Here is a 21,558-nt window from a genome sequence, read left to right on the forward strand (position 1 = left end):
ACAATTTTATGAGTATCAGTAGGCATCAAATCGATGGCTGTTTTGAACAGACGCACTAACTTATTATTTTCGTGGAAAAGATGTTGCAATTGGGAAACGATTGTCCTTTCAACGTTGGGAGAAATTTCGCAACGTGCATTCAATTCAGAATTTCTATCACTGATGAAGTACAATTGTAAAAATTTATGATTCTCGCCTGAGAATGGTAGAAGGGACCCTGCTTTATGATAAATTTGCCCTTTTACTTTGAAAGTAGACATAAATTGATCTGGATTTTCGATTTGGGCTCCAAACGACGTCATTTGGAAACATGAGTTGTATTGTCTGATTTTTGACAAAAAACGCTTAGATTCTGACGTAGTTCCAGTAAGGAAAGTCTTCAATGGCTCTGGTGGTGCAGCCAATAGAGGAAGTTTAACTTTTCCTGAGGCGCAACACATTCCCATTGTTTCACCATTGAATTTCAAGGCCTTGCAATAGGGACAAATTTTAGACATTGTCCCGATTTGAACACATCTACTCAAGCTATAATCATCGACTGGGTTGTACCTGAATGCCAGGCGATAACTTTCAGATTGCTCTGATTCCTCGGCACGCTTTCTTTTCTTACTTTCTCTATCAGCAGCAAGCCTGTTTCCCTGCTGGTCTTTTGATTCCTCGGCACGCCTTCTTTTTTCACTTTCTCTTTTAGCAGCAAGTCTGCTTCTGCGTTGCTCTAGTAGTTCCTCGGCACGCCTTCTTTTTTCACTTTCTCTTTTAGCAGCAAGTCTGCTTCTGCGTTGCTCTGGTAGTTCCTCGGCATGCTTTCTGTTCTTTCTTTCTCTATCAGCCTCAAGCCTGTTTCCCTGCTGGTCTTTTGATTCCTCGGCACGCCTTCTTTTTTCACTTTCTCTTTTAGCAGCAAGTCTGCTTCTGCGTTGCTCTAGTAGTTCCTCGGCACGCCTTCTTTTTTCACTTTCTCTTTTAGCAGCAAGTCTGCTTTCGCGTTGCTCTGGTAGTTCCTCGGCACGCTTTCTTTTCTGACTTTCTCTATCAGCAGCAAGTTTTTTGGCATAGACTCTTTGAGCATCTTCATCAGTCATTATAAACTTAAGCATTAATAGAATTCTACGCGAACATACGTCTTATATAACTTGAATGACGTCACCTTCAAAGCAAAAATGATGGCAACTAATTTCATGACGTCAGCCGAAACATGACGTCACCTGATCCATCCACAGATCCACACACAGACAACTTATTTTTATATATATAGATATATATATATATATATATATATATATATATATATATATATATATATATATATACTGACTCTTTTACATTTCCAAGAACAAAGAACAGCTTTAAAACAAAAAACTAAAAGACACTAAAAAAATAAAATAAATTGATTTCGCTTCTCTGCTTAGAATAGCAGAAGCATTTTCCCTAACGCCTGGGGAAATTCCTAAAATTGCTGTATGCAGGGTTGATTTGTTCGACGGTTTCATAGAACTCCCTCCCTCCCCAAGATTTTGAGATTTTGAGAATATATTCTACAAGATCATGCGTTTTCAATATAATTTGTTATAATTCGGACTTTCTAGCTCCCCCCCTTCCCCGTGGAATTTCACAACTTTCTCAAATAAATTCTTGTGCATGTGTTTTTGTCGCAAATTATCGGTTTTTTTTCGATTTTTGTAATTGTTATTAATTGTCCTTTTGGCTTATTATATATTAGTTCAATTTTTCAAACAATTTTAATAGAGGTATCAATTTTAGATCAGTCTATGGAATCCTTGTTAAGTGAGCCGAAGCTTATGCAGAGAAGCAACAATGTAAACAGAGGTCTACCTAGGGGTCGGGGTGGTCAGAAAAACCAGCCCCACAATTTTGAACAAGAAACGAACAATTGCGGTAATTATGGTAAGGAAATATAAATGCTCAATAAGTAGTGCCTAGAATTGAAATTAGTAAGGTCTTGAAGAATTCAGTAGAAAATGTACTTGTCGGATGTGTTTGATACTGTTTATTAGGAATAAGTAAGAGCTGTTACTGCTTCCTCCTCTATCTAAATCTCAAGCAGTGATAAGAAGTTCTTATATAGTATTCTATCAGTATCCTATTAGTCTTTTTCCGCCCCTCAAGCTAAAACGTGACTCCAGTATTTCTGTAAAAAATTGAGGTTTCGAAGAAAAGTTTTTCGAAGACAAGTAGTGTCCATATTAAATTTAAGATCATCAGAGATGAAAACCTATAATTACTCAAACTCAAAACGACCATCAATTACAATTAGAGAATAAATGAAATCCAACACGAACAGAAATTAAACAAACAATAATAAAAAAAGACATATGACAGGTACTAAAATAAATTAACAATAAATCTTAGAATAAGAAAAACTTAAATTGAATATGCAAATCAAGCTTAAAAAACAAAACAAAATCTTTTACTATTGAAGTAGAAATGAAATCCAAAACAAGAAGAAATTAAATAAACAATCATAGCAAAAAAATACAACAGGTACTAATATAAATGAATACATAAATCTTAAAACCAGTAAAACTTCAGTTGACTATGTAAATAAAGCTTAAAACAAACAGAGTTCACAACAAACAAGAGTTTGGGTACTGCCTCCATCCCCAACTGTAGAAGTCTTAAACCTACTGCGTCATTGGCGCTTTACTGAAAATTATATGTGTATTGAACAGGCTTGAAAAGAGCCAATAAAATTAAACTTAATATTTGATATATAATGATGTTAATTGCTGAAAGCTTATCAGTTCAACATTTTATTTCACTGTAATTTTTATTTTCAATGTTTTAATAATTGCAAAAGAAAATATTTGTAATAAAATTCTTTTCCAGTGAAGCGCCAATGACGCAGTAGGCTTTAAACTTTTATAGTTAGGGAAGGAGGCAGTAATCGAACCCTTATTTATAGTGAAAACTATGTTTGTCTTGAACAGTCTTGGAAAGAGCTAATAAAATAAAACTGAGTATTTGATATATAATGATATCAGTTGCTGAAAGCTCATCAGTTCGTAATATCGTTTGATTAGTATTTTTGTTTTTATTTCAATGTTCTAATTAGTACAAAAGAAATCATTTGTATAATTTGCTTTCAGTAAAGTGCCAATGACGCAGTAGCCATTGAAATTTCACACTAAGGGAAGGAGGCTGTAGCCCAACTCTTCATGTATTTTGTTCGTTTTAAGATTGATTGCATGTTTAATTTAAGTTTACTCGTTTTAAGATTTATTTATTCATTTATATCAGTATCTGTTGTATGTTTGTTTGCTGTTATTGTTCATTTAATTTCTCTTCGTTTTCGGTTTCATTTATACTTCAATAGTAAAAGGTTTTTGTTCGTTTTAAGCTTGATTTGCATATTCAATTTAAGTTTTACTCATTTTGTTTTTCTTTATGATTGTTTATTTGATTTATGTTCGTTTTAGGTTTCATCTATTCTCTAATAATAATCTGTGGCCGTTCTAAGTCTGAATTATTGCAGGTTTCTATTTCTGGTGACCTTAAGCTTTGGCTTTTACTTTTCTTTGAAAACTTCTTTTTCGGAAAATTTTTAATTAATCTCTGTTCGTTTTCGATTGCCAAAGTTTCATGTTTTTCAACATTCCCCATTTCAAAATCAATTTTTTTTTCATCATCAAAGCAAAACCATTATAAAAAAACTAGTATAAAATTAGTAATGACAAAGTAACTAAGTATCAGAGTAAAGAAAGCATCAAAGCAAACAAATTATTAAAGTAACAATATGTAGCTTGCATAGTTTAGAGCCCCTGCCTGTAAATAAATAGTTGTCCTGTAAATCGGTAAGTCAAAGTATCAAAGTAAACAATGTATCAAAGTAACAATAAGTATCTTGAATGAAATATAACCCCTACCTCTGAAGCTGGGGAGGGGGGGAGGAATTCAACTCCGGAAGAATAGTTATCTGGCCTTGGCACTATTTTAAACAAAATTTTGTTTAACCAGATACATTTGTGGAATAGGGAACGGTGATGGCAAGTTGCCCTCTAATCACTGTTGACTCTTTAAAAGGGAAGTATAATTTTCAACTTTCAATCAAATGATCCCCACCAAAGCTTTTACCACTACCCTCACCATAAAAGCCTTGTATGCCAAGGCTATTACGTGAATTCAAAGTGAAAACGATTAAACCTTTTAAAAAGCCTTATATCTTAAAATATACAACTTGCAAAACTTCTAGCCCTTGCCCCGAGGTCTGAGGGGTGGGGGGATATCAAACTAGAAAAATAGTTGATATTTGGACTATTATGAACAAAATGGCTATCTCAAAATTTATTTAGCCCCGGAGGCATTGTTATATGATCTTTGGACTGTTTGAACTAAATCGTTATCTCAAAATTTTCCTCCCGAAAGTTTATATGGCCACCCCTTCCATAATTATATGCTTCCTGGACATAACTTACAAGCCTTGCTCCCGGGCTCTACGAAGCTGTGTAAGCCCCGAAGGCATTGTCTTTATAATATTTGATTATTTTAAACAAAATGGCTATCTCAAAATTTCGATTGGATGCATTTGGGGAAAATAGGTCGTGGGGGAGTCTGTTACCTTCCGATCACATTTGGCTCTTAAAATTGGGTGCCAGAAATTTCAATTTCCAATCAAATGAGCCTCCTCCAAGGTTTATAAGACCACACCCCTTCGATAAAAATGTTATATACCTCCGGGTTGTGACTTACAAACCATATCCCCGTTCTCTGCGGTGTTGTGTCAACCCCAGAGCCATTGCTATATGATCTTTGGACAGTTTTGAACAAAATAGTTATTTTTGGTCGAATGCATTTGGTAAAAGATGGAATGAGGGACTAGTTGCCGTGTGATTCCTTTTGACCCTTAAAAAAGAGCTCAAACTTTCAATTTCCCATAAAATAAGCCTACTCCAAAGATTATAGGACTATCCCTTCCACACCTGATATGTCTCTTAGGCATAACTCACAACCCTTGCTCCCGGGTTCTGGGGAACGTGTCAACCACTAATGCATTCTTATATGATCTTCGAACTATTTTGAACAAAATAACTATCTCATTTGTTCAATCGGATTCATTCGGAGAAAAGAAGGTTCGGGAAGCTAGTTTTTCTCCGATTCCTTCTGAATCTTTAAAAGGAAATAGAACTTTGGATTTTAAATAATATGAACCCCCTCCAAAGTTCATAAGACCACCCCTTCTATAATAATGAAAAATAACCCGGTTCATAACTTACAACCTTTGCCCCCAGTTCTTGGGAGAGTATCAAACCCGGAGTCATTGTTAAACAATCGGTGGGCTATTTCGAAAAAATGGCTATCTCAAAAATTTAATCCGATGGATATGGGTAAAAAAAGGGTGGTGGCTCTTGCCCTCTGATCACTTTTGACTCTCAAAATGGAGAATTATAACTTTCAATTTCCAATCAAAGGAGCCTCCTCCAAAGTTCATATGACCACCATCTCTATAAGAATCTTGTATGCTCCCGGCGCATACCTTACAACCCTTGATCTAGCGGCCAGTATCAGCCCAGAGGCATTGTTATATCATACTTGGACTATTTTGGAAAAATTGTGTACCTCAAAAATTCTATCGGATGCATCTTGGAAAAATAGGGTGTAGGGGGACTAGATGCCCTCTGCTAATTTTGACTCTTAAAACGAAACTAGAACTTCTAAATTTCAGTCAAATGAGCTTCTTTTGGAATTTTGCGACCACCTCTTCCATAAAAACCTCAATTTCCCCCCGGGACATGACTTACAACACTAGCCCCCTGGATCTCGGGGGTTGTGGCAAACTTGTGCATTTTCGGAAAAGACGGCGTTGGTGGGGGCTTGTTGCCCTCTGATCACTTTTGACTCCTAAAAAGGGAACTATAACTTTCAATTTCCAATCAAAAGAGCCACCCCCAAAGTTTATACGACCACCCTTTCCATAAAAATCTTTTGTCCCCGGGGATAACTTACAACCCTGGTCTGTATTATCCCAGAGGCATTGTTATATAAAACATAGACTATTTTGAAATTTACCACCTCAAAATTTCTTTTGGATGCAACTAGGAAAAATAGGGCATGGGGGAGACTAGCTGCCCTTTGATAATTTTTAATCTTAAAAATGTAACTAGAAATTTCAATTTCCAATCGAATAAACCCCCTCCGAAGTTTATACAACCACTCCTTCCATAAAAACCTTTATTTCCCGCGGGACATGACTTACAACACTTGCCGCCGGGATCGGGAGGGTTGTATCAACCTCGAAGTTTTATTATATGATCTTGGGTCTATTCTGAGCAAAATGACTATCTCAACAATTTTATCGATGTATTTTGGGACAAGAGGGTTTAAGTGAGGATTTGTTGTCATCCGATCACTTTTGACTCATAAAAAGGGAACTATAACTTTCAAATTCTAATCAAATGATCCTCAGCCAAAATTTACGCGACCACCCTTTGCAAAAAAAAATTTTATGCCCCGGGGCACAACTTACAACCCTTGATCTGAGGGTCTGTATCAGCCCTGAAGCATTGTTATATAATGCATGGACTATTTTGAAAAAAATGTGTACGTCAAAATTTCTATCGGATGCATCTAGGAAAAATAGGGCGTGGGAGAGACTAGTTGCCCTTCAATAATTTTGACTCTTAAAAATGGAACTATAATTTTTAATTTTCAATTAAATGAGCCCTCTCCGAAGCTTGTACGACCACCCCTTCCATAAAAATCTCAATTTCCCGCGGGGCATGACATCCGATCACTTTTGACTCCTAAAAGTTTTGGCTGGATGCATTTGGGGAAAATTGGGCGTGGGGAGGGGGCTATTTGCTTTTCGATGATTTTTTATTCTTCAAAAGGGCTCTAGAACTTCCGCTTCCCAATTGAATAGGTCTCCGCCGAAGTTTATGTGACCACCCTTCCATACAAAGTGCCTCTGGGGGGAAAAATAATAATAAAACATTGAAACCTTATGGCTTACACTATAGGCAACACTATAGCGCTGCCTCTCATATCATTGACGTCGGAAATACCAGCGTCTACTGAGCAGCGCTATTCGGAATGTCTTTGTCAATGGAAATAAACGGAAGTCTATCTTCCGCCAAAGTATAATTACTATAAACTATAATATGAATATCAAAACTGTCAGACTCTCATCTCTGAATATAATATAAGATTATGATTGTTCATGAGCAATCACTGCTTTAATAATGAATATGGTTATGTGGGTGGAAACCTCGCTCCAATTTATAATCTTTTTTATCATTTGAGTCATTTAAGTTTGTTTTGTTGAATAATTTTAATTTCTGTTTACTTTAGATTTCGTTTAATCATTCATAGGCGATTTAATAGTCAGACCCTACCCTTCCCCCAAATCTCAACAGTTTTTTTTTTCATTTTTCATATAATTCTGTTTTCTAAACTTATTATCCCACCTGCTTAAAGTGAATTCTTGTGTAACTGACTTGGACGGTATAATAATGCATTGTGTGTGCCAATGACAAGCAGTTTCATTATAAGTAGTATTGGTCGAGTTAATTCATATGTGCTACTAAGGGTCCATTTGCACGATGACATGAACTAGGCGGAAGTCATTATGTTCAAAAGGACATGTTCTAAAGCATGATTTACTCAGAAAAAGTTTATTTTTCTTTGTCCTCCTCTTACTTATCTCTTGCTGAACTGGATAAGAGGCTATTGTTGATAAGAGTATACGGTTGATAGGGCATACGGTTGATAAAAGTAAAAATAAATAGCCTGGAGCTTTTTTGAAACTTTTGACAAATGAAAACGGAAGCTTTCGTTCCCTAAATAGGATATACAATAAAGCATTGAGATGTTCTCTGCGTGACTTGATACGCCTGCTGAGATGAATTTGAGTTTCGTATATAAGTTAAGGTGTATAAAGAAATTCTCCTTGTTTAAAGAAACGGTTGTTCTTACGAGGATGGGAGGTAAACAGGAGTTCAACTTCTGTCGTCGTGAAAATGCGACCCACAACATGAAAGTTTCTGTGTGAATGGGGATACAGTGATGATGCAGGCTGATGATGATACGGCAAGGAGTCGCTCTAAATATCGCTTGATCAGGCTGGCTTAATAATTTGTTTACATTCAAGTATTGTGAATTGATTTTTTTTTTTTCTAGACGAGGCAGCAAAAACTATAGCCAGTGGACATGGGTTTCAGCAGCCAAGAAGAGGCAAGCAACCTCGAGGTAGGGGTCGTGGTGGACAAAGGGGTGGTTCTTCGAGCTTGAACCAGGATAAAGCAAATTACTGTAAGTAAAGAGTTTTCATTTTTTTTAGCTCTCCAACTACTTCTCTATAAAGAGTTTATGTCTTAACTCAAACTTAAATTTAAGGAACGTTTTTTTATGTTTTTGCTGTAATAAGTTTCTAAAAAGACTATTCAGGGTATGTATTTAAAATAGAACAATCTTTGTGCTAAATATTGACTACTTTAGTACGTCATTTCAATGTGATGTAAGGTCGTACTGATCGCGATGGCGATCGCTTCTAAATTTTGCAATGGCTAACAAATTTCATTAATCTTTTTTATCGCAATGAATTCAGAAACCATTCTAATGAACTACTGCCAAAAATTTTTAGTATCACATCATTTTTATACAATGCGAAAAAAGGCTTGTGCCAGCTTTGCCTCTCGCTCAGACTATCTATCTTGTCCTTATCACCAATTAGCCATGGCAACTTAACTTCAATTCAAAAGCAAGTCGGCAAGTGCCTGGGAATCTATTGACACTGGCAGTGAACGGGAATAGTTATTCCGTTCTCTCTCTGTGTTTAAACAAAGCCCAGACAGTAAATTTGATTATTTTTTATATATATATATATATATATATATATATATATATATATATATATATATACTAGCTGTTGGGGTGGCGTTTCGCGGCACCCCAACACCTGGTTGGTGGGGCACTTCGCGCACCCCCAAGCCCCCCCGCGCGCGTAAGTCGTTACGCGCCATATTAGTTGCGCGCCATTGTAGCTGTGTCCCTGTGTCCCACCTGTGAATAGAGATAGATATAAATATATATTTTTAACTACGTAAAACATGCGAATATACAACATTCTTCGCTGTCCCATTGTCTGTGCATATAAATAGCATTTATATTCCCTGTGTCCCGGTCGTCATTTGTGTCCTGGTGTCCCAGTTTGTATTTTCTCTTTGAGTGTCCCGGTCGTCATTTATATTCCCTGTGTCCCAGTGTCCCGGTCGTCATTTGTGTCCCGGTGTCCCGGTCTGTAATTTCTATTCAAACAATCCCTGTGTCTCAGTCGTCAATTATATATCCCGCCTGTGCCCCCGGCGTCCCCGTTGTAGTTGTGTCCCTGCGTCCCGGTAGTCATTTATATTCCCGGTCGTGATTTGTGTCCGGGTGTCCCAGTCTGTAATTTTTCTTTGAGGTTCCTGGTCGTCATTTATATTCCCTCTGTGTCGGTCGTCATTTGTGTCCCGGTCTGTAATTTATCTTTGAGTGTTTTTTCTTATTAGTTTTTTTTAGTTTTTTACATTTTTTCAGTTTTTTTTTTCTTCTTTATTCTTCAGCGTCACTATGAAGTACATATCGCCAAACCTTTGTTTTTTAACTTAAATCTGGTAGGCATTGATGACCTTATCTAAGTCAAAATCCCAAACCCAATCATCATCGCTATCATTTTCAGTTTTGATATGTTTTGACTCTCGCTTTCCAGGTGGATTTTCATCTAACTGCGCGGTTTTGCGTTCTTTAGCCGCAAGCCTGTTTTCTTGCTGTTCTTGTGATTCCTCGGCACGCTTTCTTTTCTTACTTTCTCTATCAGCTGCAAGCCTGTTTTCTTGCTGTTCTTGTGATTCCTCGGCACGCTTTCTTTTCTTACTTTCTCTATCAGCAGCAAGTTTTTTGGCATAGACTCTTTGAGCAGCTTCCTCGGCTGTTGCCATTGTAGGTTCTTCAGTCATTTTACAATTAAACATTTTCCGTGAACGCATGTCTTAAATACCATTAATGACGTCACCGTCATAGCAAAAATGACGACAACTAACTTCATGACGTCAGTTGACACAGAATCATGACGTCACCTGACAGACAGACACACAGACAGACAACTTATTTTTATATATATAGATATATATACTAGCTAGTTGGCTAGATATATATACTAGCTAGCTATATATACTAGCCTAGTTAGTGGGGGCGCTTTTCGCCCCCCCCAAGCCCCCCGCGCGCGTAAGTCGTTACGCGCCATATTAGTTACGCGCCATTGTAGTTGTGTCCCTATGTCCCACCTGTGAATATAGATATATATATATATATATATATATATATATATATATATATATATATATATATATATATATATATATATATATATATATATATATATATATATATATATATATATATATATATATATATATATATACTAATGATTGCCCTTGAGCTTTGTTGATGGTGATTGCTAATCGACGATTCCCTGTGTCGCCATCGTCATTTATATATCCCCCTGAGCCCCCCGGCGTCCCTGTTGTAGTTGTGTCCCTGTGTGCCGGTCGTCATGTCCCGGTGTCCCGGTCGTCATTTGTGTCCCGGTCTGTATATACATTCGTTTTTGAATTGGTCTTTTCTTAGGTTTTAGTTTTTTACCTTTTTTTAGTTTTTTTTTCTTTTTTTAGTTTTGTTTTTCTCCTTTATTTTTCATTTTTTTCCTTTTTCATTTTATTTTCTTTTTTAGTTTTTTTTTAGCTTTTTAGGTTTTTTAGTTTTTTATTAGTTTTTAGTTTTTTTTTCTTTTTAGTTTTTTTGTTGTTCATTTGTGTCCCGATGTCCCGGTCTGTAATTTTGTCAGTCGAAAACATGACGTCAGTCGACACAGAAACATGACGTCACCTGACAGATCCACAGACAGACAACTTATTTTTATATATATAGATATATATATATATATATATATAAATATATATATATATATTTTCTTTTTAGTTTTTTTGTAGTTTTTACCTTTTTTAGTTTTTTCCTTCTTTTGTATCAATGCTAAAGCCAAGGTTCAAACCTGGAGCCTCTCGGACCTAGAACCTGAATCTGAAACATAACGCTTTACCAACTCAGCTACTTCGGCTTGAATACATTCGTTTTGAGCAGCTTCCTCGGGTGTTGCCATTGTAGGTTCTTCAGTCATTTTACAATTAGAAATTTCTCTTTCAACGGTCTTCTTACAATTAAAAATTTGTCTTTGAACGATATTCTTAAATACCTTTGTCCTGGTCGTCATTTATATTCCCTGTGTCCCGGTCGTCATTTGTGTCCCGGTATCCCAGTCTGTAATTTCTCTTTGAGTGTCCCGGTCGTTATTTATATTCCCTCTGTCCCGGTCGTCATTTGTGTCCCGGTCTGTAATTTCTCTTTGAGCGTTTTTTCTTTTTAGTATTTTTTAGTTTTTTACATTTTTTCTTTTTTCAGTTTTCTTTTTCTTCTTTATTTTTCAGCTTCACTATGAAATACATATCGCCGAACCTTTGTTTTTTTAACTAAAATCTGGTAGGCATTGATGACCTTATCCAAGTCAAAATCCCAAACCCAATCATCATCGCTATCATTTTCAGTTTTGATATGTTTTGACTCTCGCTGTCCAGGTGGATCTTCATCTAACTGCGCGGTTTTGCGTTCTTTAGCCTCAAGCCTGTTTCCTTGCTGTTCTTTTGATTCCTCGGCACGCTTTCTTTTCTGACTTTCTCTATCAGCAGCAAGTTTTTTGGCATAGACTCTTTGAGCATCTTCATCGGCTTTTGCCATTGTAAGTTCATCAGTCATTTTAAACTTAAACATTAATAGATTTCTACGTGAACATATATGTCTTAAATATCTTTAATGACGTCACCGTCATAGCAAAAATGACGACAACTAACTTCATGACGTCAGTTGACACAGAAACATGACGTCACCTGACAGACAGACACACAGACAGACAACTTATTTTTATATATATAGATATATATAGTACAAGTTTGACGAAAGGTCTGAATAAATGCTAGAAAACTAAAAGCTGACACATGCTTTCCCGAAAATCTTGGAAAAAACCATTTAACTTCTCCCGTCTTGTGCCAAAGATCGATATATTCGGGTTATGAAACTTGCATCATTAGAAAGCATGAATGAGATTGAAACAAATGACAGTTCCTAAAAATATTCTTTCAGAACTGCTTGGAAAACATTAAAAATCAGCTCAAAACAAGTGTCATTCAATCATTTGACGGCTTTGGAAGTTTCCTGATTAATAGGCCCTGGATGAAGCTATATATCATCAGCTTTTGATAACTTCCGTCTCTTCCTCGGCTCTCCAGTTGGAAAACATTGCTCTTTCCCCATGACAGCATTACCTTCTTAGTGTTGTTTTGTCTCTATGTAGGAAAAAATTCTCATTTTTCGTTAGGAAAACTGCCTTAAACTCATTCTAAAGACATAAATGATTAAAACTACTTTTCTGACGCTTTCTAGGAAAAAAAGGTCACATCATTAATTTAGTGATTTTTTTTGCTTTTTTACTCATTTTTTTTCCTCTTTGTCGTATATTTAACACGTTAGCAACCCTTCTTTTGTTATCTGTGTCAGTCTCCAGACGTAACTGAAAAACTTCGAAGCACTATCGAAGAGAAAAAGAGAGATTGCTTTCCTATATCTTCGTGGCAAAAGTGGACTTCAGTTTCATTGGCTTATGAGTGGTGATGCCTCAACGATTTTGGAGTAACGCTTGGCCACTATCCCCTTTTTTCCTATAGTGATTTGAGATGAACGGCGATTCCTCAAGACGCAGCGTTATTGGTTCTTTTCAAGACGTGGGTGCTTGTTACGCAATAGGAAATGCTTTCTAGAAGATGCGGGTGTACGTTACATAACAGGGTTTGTTTTCCTTCGAGACGTCAAAAAAAGGCTTTATGAGTCTACTGCTCTTTAGGGTTCTCCCCCATGCCACTCAGCGTGTTCCTAGGTGGTGATAAGAGAACTCCTTACAGATATGTAGGTTACCTGTATAGGAGGCATGAGCCAGGGGGGACCTTGTCCCTGGGAGTCCATAATATAAACTGGGGCACCCTCGCCCGGGGCCAAAAAAAGAAGTGGAGGAGGAAGAAGCCCCTCAAATGTACACTCAACAGGGTCCACCGGTATGTCCACACGTCTCATGAGTTCCAAACCTTCTCCCAGTAATAGGTTAAATTGCATGGTGACGTAGATTACCGACGTGGGAGGATCTTCTTTGGGAGGATAGGACGTATGATCCAGATCTATGTACAACGGCCTCCGCAAGTAGCTGCTTCGATCCTTTCGGGGTACCTCCAATACTGGGGACATTGCGGTCAACTCTATTCTCACTTGAAGAGTGGCGCCCCTCGAGGAAATTATAGCCTAGTGAATGACACAGCATTCGCAAGGGATTCTGATTAATGGATAATTCTTCTGGGCTTTGTCTGTTTTGACGGGTGGTTTCTGGCTAAAAAAAACCTCTTCCTAGCTAATTTGTCTACTACGGTTTGCCTCCCTATAGTAGCATAATATTTGTAGGCATGAATATATAATGAGTAAGAGGTTATAGGCTTGGGACCGTCTGTGGAGGATTTTGACTCTTGTTGGAAAAGCATCGCCTAGTGCTGAAAACCATGTTGTGGCCAAGATGGGCCCAGGATTGCACGGAGTCTCCATTCATACTGGAGGTCCCAGGAACTTCTTGCTGTCCGGTTCTAAGCCGGCTTAAGCGCTTTAGTGTAGACTTAAGAAGATATGCTGATCCCCGTACTGCCCTGGTATCCGGGATCATTGCTTTTCCTGAGGCCAAAATAATTTCAATGATTTAAAGGACATGAGAATTGGGACTTTTTATGCTACGACGTTAAAAAATGACTGTCGTATTGACATTTTGACTGACGAATTCAGACTGCTCGATCTGGACTTATTAGTAGTTAGTTTCGTAAGAAAGATCGCCATTTTCTACGTGCGGCTTATTTCAGATATTGCAAATTCCTCCTCCGGCTTCCTAGATGGCACCGAAACAGAAAAATAATTGCTCGATTTGGTTTAATAGATGTGCCTTCTTGGATTCGCTCTTCCAGTGATGATTTGTGTAAAAAGACTGTCAACTGTATTCACGTTTACGACCCTCTGCAGCCTTCTTTCCCATGTTGATACTGGTTAATTAGTCCATGTTGTCTTTTGTTAGTTTGAATTTTTCTTTTTCTTGCTGTTTATCGTTTTTGTTTTTGTTTATTTATAATACTCCGTACTTTGTGTTTTTTGTACTTTTACAGGTTATAAAGTTAATTCATTCATACATATTAATAATATAATACTAATTGCTCGATTTATATTTAAAAAGTTCAGGGTATGAGTTATAGTAGTATATGCCCCTGTTGAACTGACTGACGGAGACACTAGTGACTCATATGAATTATACTAACAGTTATAGGAGCAAATAGAGAGGGTCCCAGGTAGAAATATGATGTTTTTACTTGGAAATTTGAACGCCCAGGTTGGTAGAAATAGCGATAGATGGTATCCTAGTCTTGGTAAATCTGGTGTAGGAAAAGAAAACAGTAATGGCTACTGACTTTTGCAATTTTGTAGGTATAACAATCTAGTTATAACCATTACGGTATTTGGTCATAAAATGGCCAATAAGTTGACATGGTACTCACGTGATGGTAAGACAGCAAACCTTATTGATTATGTTATAGTAAACCAAAGAATGGCAGAATCAATACAAATACTAGGGTATATAGGAGTGCTGTTATTGAGAGTTTAAAATTTGACAATTTGGAAGATGGTTAGAATAATTTTAGAAAAATTTTTTTGAAGTTGCTGATGGTGTCTTGAGGAAGAAAGTTAAGACTGTAGCTAGAAATATTAGTGAAAAACTTTATGTTTAATAGAGAGGAGAAGGGGTTTGTACAAGAATTATCTGAGTGATTGATCATACAAAAACAAAAATAATTTAAAGAAAGTGGAGAAAGCATTAAAATATGAACTAAAGAAGTGTGAAGTGGAGGCCATGGATAGTCAATCCAGACTTGTCCCGGTTAAAGACAGGAACGGGGCCACAATTAGTAATAAGGAAAGAGTTAAAGCGAGATTGGCGGAACATTTTTAGAATGCACTAAACCAAGATACAGTTGCAAGAAAGGATATAGAGGAAAACGAAATTTTTTTTGATACCTTGGATGTGAAACAAGATTTGTTTTTTGAGGAAAAATTAGCTACAGCATTCAAAGGATTAAAAAACAAGAAGGCTCCAGATGCTAATAGTATGGTAAATGAGTTTCTTTATTATAGTGGCTCCGAGGTTAGAAATAAGCTACTGAATATTATGAATATGATTTTTGAAAAAGGGGAAGTACCTAAAGATTTTAGAAAAACCTTAATTAAACCACTGTATAAGAAAGATGATAAGAGTGAGTATGGTAATTATCAAGGCATCAGTCTGGTCTCTGTAGGTAGCAAATAACTTAGTAGCTTGATACTTTTTACACTGAGAGATGCTTTAGACACAGTTTTATGAGAAGAACAGTGCGGTTTTAGAAAAGATATAGGATGTGTCGACTAAATTTTTACTCTTAAGTTAATAATTGAGAAGTGCTTTAGCTGTCAAACACCTTTGGTGCTCAGTTTTGTAGATCATAAGAAAGCTTTTGATTCTGTTGATAGAAGAGCCTTAGCAAAGGTCTTATCCTTATATGGTAAACCAGACAAATACATCAAAGTGATTAGTGTTATGTACGAGAATAATACTGCTGCAGTTAAGGTGGGAAATGACGTTAGCAGCTGGTTTTGTATTAAATCAGGAGTTCCTCAGGATTGAGTTCTATCCCCCTTTATATGGATCATTTTCATGGACTCTGTCTAAGGAGCACATGAAAGGCAATGGCAGACCACGGAATCAAATGGGGATGAAAAACGCTCCTGGATTTAGATTATGCGGATGGTTTAAGCATCATGGGTGAAAATGTGAGAAAAATGAATGAACTGTTATAGGTTTTGCGAGTTCCTGGTGGTAGAATTTAAGAATTAATGTTAAGAAGACTAAGTCAGTAAGGTTAGGAATGAGTCAAGATGTAGAGGTGAATTTGGGTAACGAAAAGATTGATCAGGTGGCCAGCTTCATTTATCTCCGTAGTAATATTAGTTAAGACGGTGGGAACAGTGAAAATGCTAAAATTAGAATAGCCAAGGCTCTGGGTGCTTTTTCACAATTAAAAAAGGTATGGAAGAATAGGAAGATGAGTCTGCAAACCAAGATTAGAATATTGGAAGGTACAGTGATGACAGGGTTTTAATATGGCTCTGAAGCATGGGTGCTGCGAGAACCTGATGAATATTTGTTAGACGTTTTCCAGAGAAATTGCCTACGGATTGTTCTGTTTACCTGGCTGCTTGGTAGTATTTCTAAAACTAGGCTGTACGAAAACTGGAGATGGTGGTTCAACCCTGCTTTCTAGGGCTATAATGAAAGAAAGGTTGAGAGAGTTTGGGCACGTTCTGCGGATGAAGAATGACAGATTGCCATGTATGTATATATATATATATATATATATATATATATATATATATATATATATATATATATATATATATATATATATATACATATATATATATATATTCATATATATATATATATATATATATATATATATATATCCGTAGTAATATTTGTAGTAATATATATATATATATATATATATAGTATATATATATATATATATATATATATATAGTAGTATATATATATATATATATATATATATATATATATATATATATATATATATATATATATATATATATATATATATTAATTTCATGCAAGTAGGAGTAAAAGAGGTAATTTGTAAGTAATGCTTAGTGTTGAATGAAATGGCAAGTATTTCGATTCATTTATTTTGCATTTAAATTATGATTACTGACTGTTAGACCGATTTTTTCCTTTTCCAATCTTGATCTACTTCGTAGTGTTGACCAGTTTCGTTCAGTGTTGAAACAGCAAAAGCGAGAATCAATTTTAGGTGACTGTATTTGAATCTATTAGGTTATACGCATAATATATGACAGTATTTGTTTTGAAACTGGACAAATTGAAAACCGATATCAACAACAAGGAAATAATCAGATAAGTCAAACAAAAAAGTGATATTGCTCAATAATGTTGTCTTAAAAAGTGCACTTAACGATCGATCCTGAAGAGTTCTTATCTTATTGGACAACCAAATTAGAGAGCTCTTCTGCTAATCTTTGTGTAAACAGGTGGTAATTTACATCATTTAGGGGCATTGCCTCAGGGACTATGGGGTGTTGCTGACTTCGGAGACTAACTTATTTGAAACACGTTGGGGTGAAAAGGCTTTATCAAAGTTTGGAGCCAATACCGTGGGGGTTACGAGGGGCCAGTATCAGAAAAGGCTACGAGAAGGAGGCTGGTCGTTCTCCAGTCATTCTTGGCTCTTAATGATAGCAACTATGTGTCCATAATGGTGCTTGGTAACCAGCCTAGCAACACAATGGCTTTTAGAAAAGATGTGAAGCAAGACTCAATGGTTAGTCCACCTCTTTTCAATAAAGCCTCACTGGAGATACTTCGCCATACCTGAATGAGCCCCATTTTGATAATAGCCACCATTGTTACGCGGATAACCTTCTTTTTATGTAGGAAGATTTCTCCAAAATTTAGCTTTCTAAACCTTCAAACCTTATTTCTTCAGGCTCTTCAAAATAGATATGATATAGTTTACTATGATGTTTTTTGTTTATGGTTTATTACAGCAACCGTCCGTAACCATCTACGTTGACCCAGTGACTATTTCTGCATTACTATCTCTAAAATACTTGCGTTTCCTGTTTGGCTCAACTGTTGAGGCCACTAATACTTTTGTGATTTCAGCCTTGAAGGAAAGGCCGAGAAAACCATTGGGGTTACTTGCTTGAGTTAAAGGACAGTTTCACAAAATGACCCTGGATAGAGTTTACAACATTTTTTTTTCACCACACATGTCTTCTTTCTTGTCTCACTATAGAGCTTCTTAAAATTATCTGAACAGAATAAAGTATATTTATATTCTCACACTTCAGCTGTCCCTTTGGACTTGTACCCATACCTTTCCAATAGATATAGTTTTTTTTTATAAATTTACTGCTAGAGAAGTTTTGGGAGGGTACTGTTGAATTTTCGCTTAACTGTGAGCTGAGATGTTATTTTTTCTTTGTTTATGTTAGTGGTTTCAGTTTTCTTTATATTTTCCTTTAAGTAGATTCAAGATTTGTTTAGAGGATTCTAATGCATTAATATTATTAAATATCTTAATTTCCAGTTGAATAACCTCTCTACCGAATTTCTAACAACACTTCTGTTCAAAGTGGCTGGAAGAAAAAGCTCTCAGCCTTTGGTCGGGCACAATTCTGGGGAAACAAGTTTTTTTCCATTCTCGTTCTAAATTTTGGATCCCATAGCCCAGGGACTAAGGGTATAAGTTTTGAGGCAATCAAGAAATATTTTTTTGGCCTCATTATTAGAGTGTATTCCCAAAAACATTTTCAGTAAATTAGGTTTTGGCCCAAGGACTAGGTCTCATTATCAATGAATAAAAGTTGTCTTCCCCATATCTGGTTTCCATCCCCCTCCCTTCTACCACAAAAAATGTGTAATCCTTTTGACCAAGAGAAAGATCCCCGAAGGTTTTGAACTACTGGATAACAAAGATCAAATATGTCACCCTTTTTCAAGCTTAAAATATATATTAGAAATTCACAAATTTTAGTGTTTTTGCTTCGGGGTTTATGACCCTTCCCACATGATTTCCCTGGATTGACATTTATGAGACTTTTTAGGCATCTTAATAAAACTGACAGTTTAGAGTTTGGTCAGATGTCCTGGGGAGTTATGCGAGAGGAGTTAGGTGGAGGGGTGAAATCAGGTATGGGAGGGAGGCTGGTTTCCGTTTAATAACTTCACACTCTTAAAAACTGCACTAGAGCATCCAACTTCAAATCATGTGAGCTCTTTTAAAGTTTCCATTGTCCCTTCCAAGCGAAGTAGTCAAGAAAAAAGCAAATAGATAAATTGGGCATGGAGGGCACATGGCTCTTTACTTAAGCAGTACTATAGCGCTGCCTCTGCTTGTGGTTTGCTTTTTTGTTGGCGATGTTTTGACAAAGAAGAACCACACTAATAAAAAAAAAAATTATTGTGTAAAGCCTAAATGATTTCTTTTCCCTTAGAGGACTTAGATGTTTCAACCGCTCAGAAAAAAAAAATGTTTTTGCCATTTAAGCTCTTTATTTGGCCCATTATCGGAGGAACTTTTTTCTGGTTGATTGAGCCAATTGGGTGTAAAAAGACGTTAGCTCCTTCTCAGGCTAAGTTGTTAACCCTTTCACATTTTCAAGGGGCCCGTTTCCTACTCCAATCACATCTGATCTAACAGAAGTCAAGAACTTTCTATCTACAATCGAGTGAGACCCTATGGAGTTTTGTGTGATTTTATGAAAAGTACCTAGGAGAAAAAAATAATCTAAAGGATACACTGGCCTCTTTACTTAGGCACCATCATATCATTGCCTCTGGTTTTCTGTTATTTATTTCTTTTTGTAAACACTCTTAACAATGTTTTTTTGTTAGATCAATCTATGGAATCCTTATTAAGTGAACCTTAAGTTATGCAGGGAAGGGACATTATGGTACATCAATCAAGGCCATGTACAGGATTTTGTTTAGGGAGGGGGGTACATTAGGACTAAAAAAAATTGTTAATATAGATTCTGTTACATCTTTACGAGTGGGACAAACATTTCAGAGGGGGGGAGGGTTCAAACCCCGCAAAATTCCATCCATTCAAAATAATATAGTATAACTATTGCTAAAATATAGGGCAAAATTTCGTCTAAAATAGAAATTTCAGACTAAAATCGTACTTCTGGAGCTGATAATCCGAATAACGAAAGCTTAACAAATATCGCAATAGAACCAAGGAAGAATAGGAATAAAGGTAATTAATAATTCAAACATAAAACGAACATAGATCACTATCAATGAATAAATGAGGCCCGAAGTGAACAAAATATCAATGAATAATCAATTCAAACTTAAAGCGAACACAAAATTACCATAGAAAGCAGTGGTGTAGTTTCGTCAAAATTCTAGAGGAGGGGGGGGCAAAGTTGGTGCCAATTTTCCCAATTACGCCTGTGACAGACAGAAATAAGGATAACTCTTTTAATCCTTACAGGCCCCGCCTATGTCCAGAGAAGTTTAACATCCGTTTACTCAAGGCAGAATCCGCCCCGACAAGTTTCTGAATCGGTTATGCCAAATTTTGCTGCGTTAATGCACAGTCATAACAAGTAGTTATTTCCTAAATTGTATTGTTTCCTGACTGTGCTCCATGTGCTGTATATTTTACTAGTTTGGGATTCGCTGTATAATTTACTGGAATAGTTTTATTTAGCAAACATATTCCGTTCCAATCCTTTAGATGTGATTAAATATACAGCGCAGTGTGTTTAAGAGAAATATTTGAATTAATTCGGCATTTTGTATTGTTGAGAAATTCATTTTTTTTGTTTTTCTTTTCACTTTTTCTTTTATATTTCTGTAAGTTGACAAGAATATGTTATCTTAAAACAACTGAAATTATTCAAATTATCTGATAAACTGCCACGTCAAGCTAATGTTGCTCCTCTCTGCACATCTATCCTAAACTAGAGCAAGTCATTTAGTAAAAATCTCCTTATTAATATTTTGTTTACTTGATATCGGGATAGATTTTGCTTTGGGGAAATTCTAATATACTTGATTGCTATTTGCCTTCCGATTTTTTCTTCGCTTCCTTGAAAAATTAGCAAAGTAATAATTTCCAAAACAGTAGTCTGAGTTTTCAGAAAAGTGCTAAATTTGCTAATATTTACAAGAACGCTTTCAATTGTGACAAGTCAACTCATTACTCTCAGTACCAAAGAAATATATGAAATGAAAATTTTGTTCTCAACCTCAGCCGAGATAGCTTCTATTTTTCCCAATTAATATAGCTAGGAGCTTTTTTTTCTTTAATTTAGCTTCAGACCTCTTAAACCCAAAATAAAATTCAGGAATGTTATACAAAATATAACCCCAAACAGAACATATTTTCTTAATATTAATTTTAAAATTTATATCAAACTGAAAGCTTATCAAAGAAAAGTAAGGAGCCAAAATAAAACCTAAAATAAGCAGAAATGAAGTCATACAATAAGCAAAACATTAACGAACTTGGATATTAGCTTGGATTTAAGCTTGGATATGCTTTGCGTAACTAGAAAAGCTTCAGCTTAATTATTGAGCCTAATTAGCACTGGATGAGCTGCCAGTTTACGTGGCTGACTTTGATTACGGTGTCTATTCGTTATATTGTCAGGTATTTTAAGATTTATTTAAGATTTATTTTAATTCAATAGGGATACCACCTGAAAATAATTCAATAGGGAGGACAAAATCGATTTCTCGGCTTTTTCAGCGTTCAACAACCAAAAGTTAAAAATGCTTGAGACATGTGGTGGCTC

At 36.1% G+C, this 21,558-nt stretch overlaps 1 protein-coding gene across 1 annotated transcript in view; it reads left to right on the forward strand.

The window, feature by feature from the left end:
* LOC136030830 (NFX1-type zinc finger-containing protein 1-like) overlaps window positions 1-21,558 on the forward strand; it is a gene marked incomplete in the record, with an annotated part of 128,153 nt that overhangs the window by 41,611 nt on the left and 64,984 nt on the right. Inside the window, 2 exon segments of the mRNA XM_065709875.1 lie at window positions 1,762-1,905; window positions 8,134-8,265. Coding sequence (XP_065565947.1) covers window positions 1,762-1,905; window positions 8,134-8,265 — 276 coding nt within the window.

Source organism: Artemia franciscana, chromosome 9, assembly GCF_032884065.1.
Source record: "Artemia franciscana chromosome 9, ASM3288406v1, whole genome shotgun sequence".
Taxonomy (NCBI): Eukaryota; Metazoa; Arthropoda; class Branchiopoda; order Anostraca; family Artemiidae; genus Artemia; species Artemia franciscana.